This window comes from Heterocephalus glaber, unplaced genomic scaffold (assembly GCF_053883595.1).
Source record: "Heterocephalus glaber isolate CG9 unplaced genomic scaffold, H.glaber_assembly_v1.0 deba00001600, whole genome shotgun sequence".
NCBI lineage: Eukaryota > Metazoa > Chordata > Mammalia > Rodentia > Bathyergidae > Heterocephalus > Heterocephalus glaber.
The window spans coordinates 6,315,630-6,328,371 of NW_028258372.1; the positions used below are offsets into that span (position 1 = coordinate 6,315,630).

The 12,742-nt window shown below is 41.9% G+C and overlaps 1 protein-coding gene across 11 annotated transcripts in view; it reads right to left on the reverse strand.

Annotated features, from left to right (window-relative positions):
• Smyd3 (SET and MYND domain containing 3) overlaps positions 1-12,742 on the reverse strand; it is an 877,202-nt gene that overhangs the window by 149,153 nt on the left and 715,307 nt on the right. The window contains exon 11 of one of the 11 annotated variants that reach the window (XM_004853488.4): positions 930-1,175. The exons of the other annotated variants lie outside the window; for them this stretch is intronic. Coding sequence (XP_004853545.1) covers positions 1,166-1,175 — 10 coding nt within the window. The 3' untranslated portion in view covers positions 930-1,165. Of the gene's footprint in view, positions 1-929; positions 1,176-12,742 lie in introns of those variants that run through there. 11 annotated transcript variants of the gene reach the window in all.

The following is a 12,742-nucleotide window of genomic DNA, read 5'->3' on the forward strand; positions in this document are numbered from 1 at the left end:
TATAGCAGGCCATCCATGTTGTTGGATACAGAATGAATTTCATGTGTGGGGTGTAGTGGTTCTTTGTTCATCACATTCAATCTTGAGTTGAAGAAGCCCTCTAGGCATTGTGATGTAGGGGTGCCAGAACTGAGTGGGTCTTATTTGACTTCTACAGTTAAATTTCTTTTTTTTTTTTACAGTCAATTTTCTGGTGGACAAACCTAATAAACAGCTTCACTTAAAGAGAATATGATCTTAAAGAAGTTTATTTTTGCTTGAGTGTGCTACATATTATACCGGAACCAATTACAAATGTTTAAAATAGCTAAACTTTTAAAAATGTGTTTGATGCTTTTATATGTAAAAGAAATTTCAAAAACAATAATAATGTCAATAAACGGAGTATCAGATTTGACAAGGTTACAGAGTGGTCGAAAACTGTTCCCAGAAGATGGTGATTAACATTTCAAGGGGACTGGAAGGAGGCCAGCCTTGGCCTGGATTTATGTAGCGCTTTTAGCCCTGATTTGGGTAAAGATATTTAAGACGTGTTCATCAAACATGCAGCTGCCCTGAAGCTCAGAAGAAGGAATAGTACCTCTATAATGATGGCTTTGCTACTTAATTCACTGCCCTCTCCATTTCCTCATCTGTAAAATGGGGACAATGATTCCTATCTCAGAGTTGAGTATGAAGAATTAATGAGCCAAAGGTATATAAAGTAAACCAGTAAAGTTAGTTATCTTTCTGTAGAAAGAGTAACATGATCAGGATTTATTTAGTTTGAAACTGGACAAAGGGGCTAAAACTCTTAACTATTTTTCCAAGTTAAAGGAGAATCCTGTGTTTAAGCTTCAAGAAAGTAGCTCTAGATAAGAATCCACACAAAAAACAGTGCTACATCGAGAAAACAAATGAGTGACAAAAGGCAAAATAAAACAAAATGATCAAACCAAAAGTAAACTTTTAATGTCACCAAGCTGTATTCTTCCAAACGATCACAGTGTCACCTGCTGAACCCTGACTGAGGCTTTTCCGTATCAGTCAGTCAACCCAAGGTCAAGGAAGGCTGCATGTTTGACAACTTCAGTATCATGATGCCTGGTGAGTTGCTTCAGGAATGCGTGAGGATGGCTGCAAATGTATTCCGCTGTGTTCTGGTTTATAATTATTTGGAGTACTTTCAGAAAAACCTGCATATAAGCAAACCAAGTTACTGAAAACCTGCCGCATGAGGAAATATGACTTAATAGTGACTCTGAGATGGACTTCTAGAAATATTTGATGTTCATGAGCTTCATAAGAGCCAACAGCTCCAAGGCCCTTGAAGTCCTTGGCTAGCACCATTCCTAAAGTCAGAGAGCCAAACACTGACCTCCTCTCCTCCCTAAATTACAAGGTGACTCTCTTATTTATTATAAATTATGAAAATAATAACTAATTTTATTCACATATTCTCTTGAAAAAAATCTAGATGTCCCCCAAAGCCTCATGCACTCATAGGTGGGGATTTGAGGAGTGACTGGGTGGGGGGAGTGACACGCATCAACGGATTAATTCATTGATGAATTTATAGCTAAATACAATTTGGGAGGTGAAGCCTGGTTGGAGGAGGTGGGTCGGTGAGGTGTGGCCTGGAAGGGTATATCTCCCTTCCTCCTCCCGTGATCTCTCTCTGCTTCTTGCCACCATGCCATGAGCTCTTTTTCCTCTGCCATGCTGCCCTGCCTTGGGGCCAGCTGACTATGGACTAAAACCTCAACAAACTGTGAACCATAATAAATCTTTCCTCCTTTAATTTATGGGTGCTTGGGTATTGTATCTCAGAGATGAAGAATGTAACTAGGACAGCTGCTTTTTTAAAAAGATTATTACTTTATGTTGTACATCTCCCCAAAACAGAAGCATTGCTTCACTAGGCAATTCCAGTTCCCAGTGCTCCTTCATAGGTGTATCCAAGACCTAAGATTTTGTGATTTCTTTTAGACAATAAAAGTAAGCTATGAAGAGGGTGGAGAATACATTTGAGTGTGCTGGGGCAGGCCAAAGTTGCTCACTCAGATAATGGAATGAGAGGAAGAAGATAAGACCAAGTATCAGGAATCTCCTTCTAGCTCTGACTTTGGGCACATTTTTTACTCAATGAAACTTGACATTCTCATCTGAAAAGCAATGGGCTGCAGCTAGATCATCCTTAAAGGCTTCTTTAGCTCTGACACTCTATAATCTACTCACTGCTTTGGTACACAGGCAGATTTGTGAGAATTTGTGGATACCCCTTGATCCTCAAAAGTGCCAAAAATGAGTGAAAAAGCACAAATGTTCAAGACTTGCAGGGCTGGCAGAGTAGCTCTACAGTGTTTATGAATGAATGTCTTCTATTCTATCTTTGTTATCTGAGTCACAGGACCAAATTTAATGCGCTATTCCAGAATGGCATGCCAGAGCCTCTGATGGTGACATGAAAGATGGTCATTTCGGGCAAGGGATTCGGTTATGAAGGGCCTGCCATATGCTCACACACTCTGTCATTTGCCTCCAGCTGTTATACATCCTCCTGAGGCACAGAAGAGACACCAAGAACAAACTATCAATAGCAACAAAAAATACCACTTTATGCAAGGTTTCCTAGAGAGAATCACTGCTGCTCAGAAATATCACCACTCCAAACAGTCTCCTTTCAGCCAAGCCATATGAACTTGCCAGCTCAATAGTCATAAATAGCTGACTATCAACAGTTTCATACTGTAAAATCTACACAAAGACCCCTGATGGCCAGAGAAAGTGGTGCCCTACAGTCTTCCTCTGAGTGCCATGAAAGAGAAAAGAATGATGCCAAAACAAATACAAAGCACGAAGGCTAAGACTTTTTTCATGTAACAAGAGATAATTATGGACATGCCTCCCGGAAGTTCTGAAATTAGGTGAGGAGTCTTAAGGAAAAGACAAAACCATTGTTTCTGGAGCTAATAAAGGTTGGAAGGAAAATGACTAACTCAAACAAGCCCATCACCTTAAATAAATTTCTAAAATCTCATGTCTTTGACTGTGAAGCCAACACAAAAAGAAACAGATGGAGAGAAAACGTCCTATTCTATCTTCCTATCCCTAGATCAAGCTACTCCTGAAGGCAGATATTCCTGGTCTTTCATTATATGAGCTCCCATGTGTCTTCTGATAAACATTCTTACTCATACACATAGGATAACACATACATGATAACAACCATGACATACAAAAACACATGGTGCTGGACCAAACTATCTTAAAATACTGAGCTGACATAACAAATTATTTCATACTGAGAACTCAAAAAAGCTTAGGCTTCTAGTCTGATTTAAAAATCCATGGGATCAAGGTCCATGCAGTTGAAAGTATGAGTTATTTATCAAAGATCTGAGGTTAAAAAAAGTATCTTTTTCTATCAAAACAGGAAAAATAAAAGTGAAGTTTTTTACATCTACAGATGCAACCAGTATTTCACAATCTAATACACAGAAAGGGTGAGTTAGGTTATTTTATAATCAATTCCTAAGGAACAAGCTTACTATTCCCTCCAGGCAAGAAACTAGAGATTGAGTGAGCAATGCAAAATTGCACAAGCCAAAAGTCAAAATTGTACTTAGTGATCAAATTGTTACAAAATTATTGGAATATTTTCATACTATTCTAATAATAAAAATGATATTAGAATGTTTTCAAATCGGATGGATAAACATTTGCTGACATGCAATGCATAAAGCAATAGCCATCTGCTCATTTGTGTCCTACATATCCTTGCATAAATTCTGCTCTTCCAATTTATCTGTTTTAGGCAATTAAAGGTTGATTTTAATTTACTGCCAAAATATGTGGTATGGGCAAGGGAGAAGTTGGAACCAAAAAATATTTGGCTTTTTACTATCTATTAGTCACCATTTGAAAAATCAATATTCAGTGTTCACCTCATCCATGGCTACAAGCAACAAAAGAAAATTGTGTACTGTTCCCACTCAGCCTGATGATGCATTGTGCCATTAGCCTGTGAGCTAATATGAGATTCAGTATTTGCTGCCTTACCTGACAAATATGCCTTCAGAATCCAGGCTTGGGCACATTACTTGAAGAATCTGCTGCTTTAACATAATTTATACTCCCAAGTCCCTTACTACCACTTCAGTGTATGCAGCACATGACTTAAGATACAAGGCTAAAGAAACTAGAAGGTTTCTCTTCTTTTCTGCCCTTCCTCTGAACAATTCTGGACTTTCCTTTCATCTCTATAGCTTTCTATTCCATATAGTACCCATTATAGGCTAAGGGACATATTGGCTGCTGGGGAGACAGTAGGGAACAAGGTAGTCTTTCAAACTGTTCAACTTTGGTCTTCATAGGAAAGATCAAAGGAAGGGAAAGAAGGGAAAGTATTCTATTCTGGAGAGGTGCTAGAAGTATTCTAAAACTTCTCCAAAGCAACAATGCAGGATTACAATCTGCAAAGGAATGCTGATGGTCCTGTATTATGGATCAATAATAAAAACAAGAAGAGGTTATTTTATGCCATCCATTATGCTACAATTTGTCTCATTTAATTCTTACTACAACTCTACAAGTTAACAAACCCACTTTAGAAATGGGAAAATTAAGGCTCAAGGAAGTTCAATCTCATGGCTAAAACAAAAACTCTCAAAGCAATGGAGCTGCAGTCCGACCTATCTGACTTCAATACCTACATCCTTAGCTGCTACGCTACATGGCACTAATTTATTGAACTTACACCTTGCCAATTTGGGATGTAAGACATTTATTAAAGTGAACTTTCAAAATGGGTTTTTAAAATAAAAGTAGAGCGTTATCTTCCCACGAGATAGAAATGAATCAGGCCGGAAGAGGACCTCTGCCACCAATGAGGAGTGGGGTGTGGTCAGGCTGCTGTCACCCACACTGGTCCCCTCCGACCTGGTACTTTTGAGCCTCATGGTGGGGATCCTGGGAGGCAGCGAGTCTTGCTCCAGGTGGACTGCAGTGGGCAGCCCTTGCTTCAATTTCCAACCAAAATCACCAGGATTGCTCTCCTCTGCACAAATACCCAGGAGCTGATAGGGTCTCTTGGAGGGTCACTGTCCTTAGACTGGTAAAAAAGTTTTTTTAAAAAGTCAAGAAATTACTTTTTTGCAAAGCCCTGCTGTGCAAACACACCTTTGCCAACAAAGAGAAAGAAATGCAGTAGAATAAGGAAGAGAAAGGAAAAGAGAAAAACCATTTGGCTAAGGCCAGAAAGGCTCCAACCAATTCAGCCTCCCAAATCCTGGCGAAATGTTGATGTTCACTGGTGACACTCAGGAATGTGCCCTAAATTGCACAAAGCTACTTGAGGCCTGGCAGCAGAGAGATAATTACAGGCACACATTAGAGACAGGAATCACAGCCAACTCTGAACCACACTCAAAAATGGCCTTCCATTCATGGACTGGTAGTTATTTTCTGGTTTCTAAGAAACCAAATAAAATTTAAATTCACCGTTAATCACAAAACAATACTTTACAATCCTCCTCCTTCCCTTTCAGGGGCCCATCAGTGACTGCATCTGATCAAAAATGAATTATTAAATGTCTATACATTAATCCCATAATCCTCAAGGGCCTAGAGTTTGTAATTTCCCTGCAAAAAATACAGACACAATCTACACCGTGAAAAATTTAATTGCACTTTAATTACCAGTTAAGCTGAATAGCATGAGATATGGGTGCCTTCAATTTTTAATAGTCATTACGATTCCAAGAGAATTTTGAAAGGAAGTAATTGAATCTCTTGGGAGTATTCTCTTCTTCTGCCACTGCCAAAATCAAAATGAGAGCAGAAAAAAAATGTAAAGGGTGATTCAAATTCTTCCAGATCATAACCCAGGACAGCCCCCAGTAATAATAAAGTGGCCATTCCGAGGCAGCTGCACTGCACATTTTCATGATATGCTAATGCAGAAACGGGTTTCCCACAGTTGAGTTCTGGTACATTAAACAGATAAAGGCTCTTGGCTGAGATCTTTCTTTCTTTTTTTAAAAATACTATTTTTAAAAATTTTAAATCAGATCCAAACACTCCATACTTGTCTGTTTGGTATTCAAGGGTAGATATCAGCACAGCCACATACCCCCAACAGCACACATGGTGCACACACACAAATACCCCCCACCTGCTTCCCTGATGTTCCAAAACATCATTCACAAAGGAAGAAGGGAAGAAGTTAACATAATCATATAAGTCTCCAACAACAAAAATGAGCAGGTCTTGGTGAGAATTTAAAAGGACACAAGTTTATTCTTCATATACTTTCACTGTGGCACAGAACTTCAGTCTCAGGAGGGAGTGGGCCTCACAAGCGCAGATGCCGCAAGGCGTGGGGAGGGGCATAGGTGACCACTTCTCTCCCAAGTAGATGCTGGCTTTCCAAACTTGCTAAGGTTTATAAGCTTTGGGGGGGGGGGCTGTTTGCAGGTATCCAGTGAGACTGCAGTGTGCCTAGCCTCTTTTTGAGGATACTGGATTTTTTATATATGAAGAAATTAGGTTGTTATTTTGAAAAGTCAAACCAAGGTCAAAATGAGACTTTTTACAAAGTCTCCAAGTACCTCAGGACTCTCTCTTCCCTGGCTCTGGCTGCTCACTACAATCAAATACATCCTAAATGTGGTCCTTGTTAATAGTGATCATTTAGTAAATGGATTACAATTTCATCCGTCAGGTAAATATGAGAAGAAAAAATGTGCTGATCTACCTGACACTTTTCTTTTCTCCAACTGTGTAGCCCTTTCCTTTCTCCAACCCTCAGTATCAAACCTGCACTGACACAGTGTATCAGGCTTTGGGGGATTTGTGTGTATTTCCCTTGAGGATCAATCACTCCTACACTAGCCAAGGGGTCTCCTACAGAGGAAGCAACACAAACCTTTTCTTCCTACTGAGTTCCAAGGGAGGAAGGAGCAGGGTACATCTAAAACGTTATGCACCAATGCTCAGAGATGCCCTTCTTCTCGGGCCACTTGCTCTTGATGTCTTGTGGGTGGCAGGTGGTCCCAGACACAAAATGCTCAAGTTAGAGAGAAAAAGGTGAGCGACATCAGAAAGCCATTCTGTACACTACCAAGGAAAGACCACAAGTCTGTAGTGGGGAGGACAGTAGACACAGAAGACATGCTCCAATGGGAAAAACTGCCTGACCAGGACAAGAAGGGCATGTGGGAAAAAGGATCCTCATCCATCCAGAGTGGCTGCTTCCACAGCCACACTGCACTGTGATGACCATTAAGAAGTAGAAGGTGGGAGCAGTTCTTCTGTTCCAAAAACTTCGGTTTGTAATCACATGGAATCAACTATGTAGAGGCTTCCTCATTCTCTACAACCCCAAGATCAAGAAACCTTCTAGGTAGCTGAGAGGGGTTACCCATCTGTATTAGCCAGCTTTCCTGTCACTGGGACACAATACTTGACAGCCACAACTCAAAGGAGGAAAGGCTTATTTGGCTCATGGTTTCAGGGGATTTAGTCCTGGTCAGCTGGCTCCAAAGCAGAAACACCACAGTGAAGGAGCATAGGGCAAAGCTGCTTGGTTCATGGTGGCAGGAAGTATAGCAGGGGAGCAACACCAGGGAGGAAGGGGCCAGGGACCATATACAGTACCCAAGGTTACATCTCATGACCAACCAGAGATACTCAGAATATGCTTTACTGATCCTCTGGGTGTTTTGTAATCCAGTCAAGTTGATGCATCATGATTAGCGGTCACAACATCTTACCTCTGAAGCCAAGACTGGTGTCAAGGGGAACAAATCTAGTTAAGGAACGCTTTTGAGTGCCATACACCTTGCCGCTAGAGGCCAATTTCCCCAAGTCTCCCTTCTGCGTGGGCTGAGGAAGACCCTGGCTCCCTTGACAATGCCCTGTGAGTTTATCCCAGGATGGCACAGTCCCCAAGTCAGAGAAGTCCATGGAAGCAGAAGCCCCCTTCTTGCTAGGTACCAAGCTGAGGCCTCTAACACAACGCCTCTGGGATGCTGTCACAGAGCCCAGACCTAAGCCACAACCCCTTCCAGACTCCTAGGGAATAAGGTGTGCTGGCTGCATAGTAACCTGCCCTGAGGATCCTTCCTGGGGAACCCTAGGGTGGGACATCTGTTCTGCCCCCTATAATCCTTTCTAGAAACATAGGGGTCATGGACAGGTGGGGCAGTCAGGAAGCCAGTTGTTGTTACCATCCATCCTATTACTCACCAGAAACTTCTGTCTCCACTGCACTCTCTCTTTCCAGGGTGGCGGGGGATGAGTAAAGAACTGAGCAACCTTCTGCATTGTGCAGCTGATAGCCTGCTGTCTTCAGGGGCACTTAGAGGGTGCACAGTGATAGCCTGAACAGCAGTTTTGGTGAAAGGAGCTTGGAAAAGGAACAGCCCATTATAATTTACTTGCTCTGCCTACAGAAGTCCTGGACCAGCATCACAATGCTATAATTTGAGTGAGAGAACTGAATTAGAAACTGGAGAAAGGACCAGTTTCCAAAGCATTCCTCAGTGGAAAACCGGGATAAGATAACAGCATGATAGTGCAAACGAATAAGGCTGGTGTTGGAGATCGAGGAGATGCAGCTGCAACATAAAGGCCAACTGAAAAAAAATAGTAACCAGGGGAGATGTTTGAAGTAGCCACTGAGGTTATTAGCCTATTCTGGCCCAAAGCCCTCATGTCTGTTATCCTTCCAACATGATTTTCTGACCTCTCTTCAAGCTAACTGGTGCATCTTCCAATTCAACCGGGTCTCTTGTCTCTGCAAGGAGAACCAGTCTCTCTCAGAAGTGACAAGTGTGGAGGCTGCATTTCGGCCGTCACAGCCAGGCATATCACTGATGCACACTCCTACGGCCTTTCCAATTTCCTGGGGTGATGCAAATGAACACCGTGCAGCAGGTAAACAGCACTAAAGTGCAAAGTACAACTCTTATTTATAGATCAAACACCTGCCATCAATTTAAACAGTAGTTATCTAACTTGAAAGTTTAGCAAGACAGTGAATGCCCCTTGAAGCAAGTAATTTTGAAGTAGCAGTTCATGTATACAGATGTGTTTAAAGCCTACTTCAGAATGCTGTAATTATCATCAAAAAGACAGATTCCATTAAATATCTGTTATGCTTTTAGTATCTGTACTTCCAGAAAGATCTGAAATGCTGAAAGTCCTGGGATTCTTAACACTATACTTTTAACATTATTTCTTTACAGAACTGGGGCTTAGGATTTTCAGAATTTGGAAAAAAAAAAACTGATGAGAACTTTTTGGAACAGTTATTAATATAATGTGGCTGTTCCTGTCACTGCCTTCTCAACCACAGTTCCATTTCTGGCCTCTCTACCAGATACATGGCGAACTTCATATTTGGAGAAGGCTTTCTTCCAAACACAAGTCAGAGTGAACATAGCTCTAATCACAAGTGACTGACTAATAACCACTGTTTCTTGAATGTTAAAAATCAGTTGACATGCTGTATGGGTGCTCTATGGATATTATTCCATTAATATTGCTGATGAGTCCTGAAAGGCCAGCGTTACTGATTTCATTTACGAATGTTGAAGACTGACATCGGAGAGATTGAGTTCCTGCCTGAGGTCACCTGGGACACAAGGCAAACACTGCCAGGGTTTGGCAGCAGGTCACATGGGCCAGTCACATACATGGGCACAGCACTGCAGCTTGCAGACTTCTTCTCATTCAGAAAATCCCAAGACAGAAAGAGAGAATTGTTACTTGCTCTACTCTGCAATGACAGGCTTGTGCTCAGAGGGCCCGTGCTACTGTGCGAGCCATCCTTCCTCACCATGACTGGCTCGGGTTGTAGTCTCTTTCCTCTGCCACCAGCTACCCCAACTTCTCTGTGCTAAGTAGACAAAGAATGAGGGAATACAATCACACACACATTTTCACTGTGCCTTGCAACAGGCTGAGATGACCATCAGTGTCCTGCTTCCTCCTCAGTGACCCATGTAACACTGCTCATTTAACTCTGAAAGGAAAGTGAAAACATCCCTGGGTGCTGGAGTAACCTACAGAGTATCTTCAGTCATCTGGCAGGAGTGAGAAACTCAGCAGTAGAAAGAGAAAAGGGGCACTCGTCCAGGGGGGAAGGGTGAGAAAGAAGCACCTCATTAGTTGTCAGGATACAGTAATTGGCCTCTCTTGTTCTCTGATACAATGAAAACTACTGCTAGAGAGTGAGTTTGGGCCAGCCAGAGAGTTTCATTTGAGCAAGGGTGGAGATGCAGTTAGGGTAAGGGGGGACAGGAAGGTGCAGAAGAATGGAGATGAAACAGGTGTTTTTCATTTGAAAACGTCCCTACACAGCAGGGGGAAGAGCTCCCTCCCCCAGGTGCAAGCTCTGGCTGCTGGCATGGAGATGAGAGTGAATGGAAGCAACTCTTTGAACGAGGGCAGTGTCTATCTAAGACTCAAACCAGGCAAGAAAGGAAGCTGTTTTCAAGCCTCAGGGCATTTGGGAGAAGTACAAGTATAATAAGTATCTAAAAAGAGATAAGCAACAAGGAATTAGTAGAGCAAGGACTGTCTAACTAATCTACTTGACCTCTACAGCAAGGCTAAAGATTAGGTGGGTAACAGCCCTGCATGTCAAAGAGTTTCTTGTGATTTCAACAAACTCTATCAGGCCTCCAGATAAGATTGGGAAGCTCGGAAAGGATCTGGAAGCCAGGAAGAACTAGGACAAGCAGAAGAGAAAAGCAAAACTCCCAGTTTAAGGGCATCAGAACATTAAGTACCTAAATTACTCTTTCCTTTGGGTTAATTAATGGAATCTCACCCATGTACAGATGAATCACTGGCATGAAATAAACCAAAATATTCACTGTAGGTGGTTTCAGGTGATGGGATTATTTGTGAAATTCTTCATTATTTCACTTTTTTGGTACATTCTTTAAAAAAATATAATAGCATTATTTTTATTATCAGAAAAGAAAAGAAAAACAAACCAAAGGTCATATAGTAAGAAGGTATAAAAAAGGAACCTGAGTCAAAATTGGTGGCCGGCTGTCTAAGCAGGGAATAAAATGTGCCTGTTAAACGAACTATTAAATATGGTTTGAACTGTAGTTCTGAGGAAAGGGCTTGCATTTTTGTCCTCCTGCTTTGAATGAAGATAATTTAATAATGTCAGTTTATAGCTACAGTTGACTGTCCAAACCAGTCTTCACAGAAATATTAGAAAATTAAGGTGGAAAACTATGTGAGGCAGCAGAACTTTTAACAGGATATTCCTTCCTTCTTTTTTTTTTTTATATACCTGGATCAAACTCAGGATCTTGCACTTGTGAGGCAGGCAGTGGAACCACTGAGCTAAATTCCCGGCCCTATTCCTTCATTCTTGATCTTCTCCTTTAATGCGGGGCAAAAAGAGAAAACTGGTTTGACACTATGGACTCATCTAAAAGTCTTATCCTTCTAGCACTGCACGCACGCGTTCTTGGGACCTGTGAGCTGGTGCTACTGCAGGGTTTTATTTAGACAACATTTTAGTCTCCTGTGTTGTGTCCCTAGCATTGTTGGGGGGCTGCTCTTTTGAAAGGGTTTGGGGTCCTTAAGCTTGTGCCAACTCTGCTGTAAGCTCCAATGAGCAAAGGTCCCTCCTCCTAACAGAGGCTTGGAATTTGTAGTAGGCATGTTTTCCTCAGTGCCTAGAGAATCAGGAATGACTTTATTCTATGTTTTTCATCACACGCTGTCCTCTGAAGGCCCCAAGACATTTTCCTCCAAAAGGAAATGTGCTTCTGTTAGTGCTAGAGGTAAGTAAATGGTAAACTAAGCTCACAGATCTCCACAGGTTCCCGAAAGCCAGAGGGAGACAACAGGCTTGATTCCTACTTGAAGTCTCCAGGTAACACCCTCCAAAGAAAACAAAGTTAAAGCAAGCCAGGCAACTACCAAATATTGGGCTCTTTCAGCACAAGAAACAGAAGATGCCCTTCTATACAAAATCCCCATGGCACTTCAAGGTCTCCCTCCAAGAAATACTGTGCATGGAGCTAAGAATCCTCCCAACTTGCCAGGGGCTGGAGCTCTGGTTTGTAATGTGCTCCAGCATTCCCTCTAGTTGCAGAACCAAAATCAGACAACTCAAATCTGAGAACCCAGAGTTGCTTTTTATCTATAACTACAAGAAGCTAAATATCCCAACCAAGAAACAAAACAAAACAAAACAGGAATATACTCGGGAAGTGATGGTAACAAGTGGGATGTCGTGGTGGCAGAGCCAGGCAGAGTTGCTGGTTAATCCACCACACAGTACTCCCACCTGGGGGCACACACAGATATTACCCTTTTGTGCTTTCCTACCCTATGCAACCCATCTCATGGTCACTGTAGTATCTCAAAGTGTAGCTTATGGGAAGCCTATGTCAGAACAGTTGGGGAACTAATTCTATCAACCAAGGGGATTTCACAGGGGTGAGGCCTAGAGATCTGTATGCTTAGACCCCAAGTGATGCCGATTCATATTAAGATTTGGGCATCACAGGCCAAGGAATTGCTCAGGTCCCAGTTATCAACAGTAGCCTGATAGGTGGTGACAAAGGCAACTCTGTCCCTGCAGTAGCTCTCTGAGTGGTTACTGTTGAAGCATGAGAATATCCTTCTTAGATGATGACAGAGACTAAAGGTAATTTCTTCAGCACTTTATAGCCTACAAAGTTCTCTTTGCAGCAACCCTGCGAAGAGAATAGGAATTATA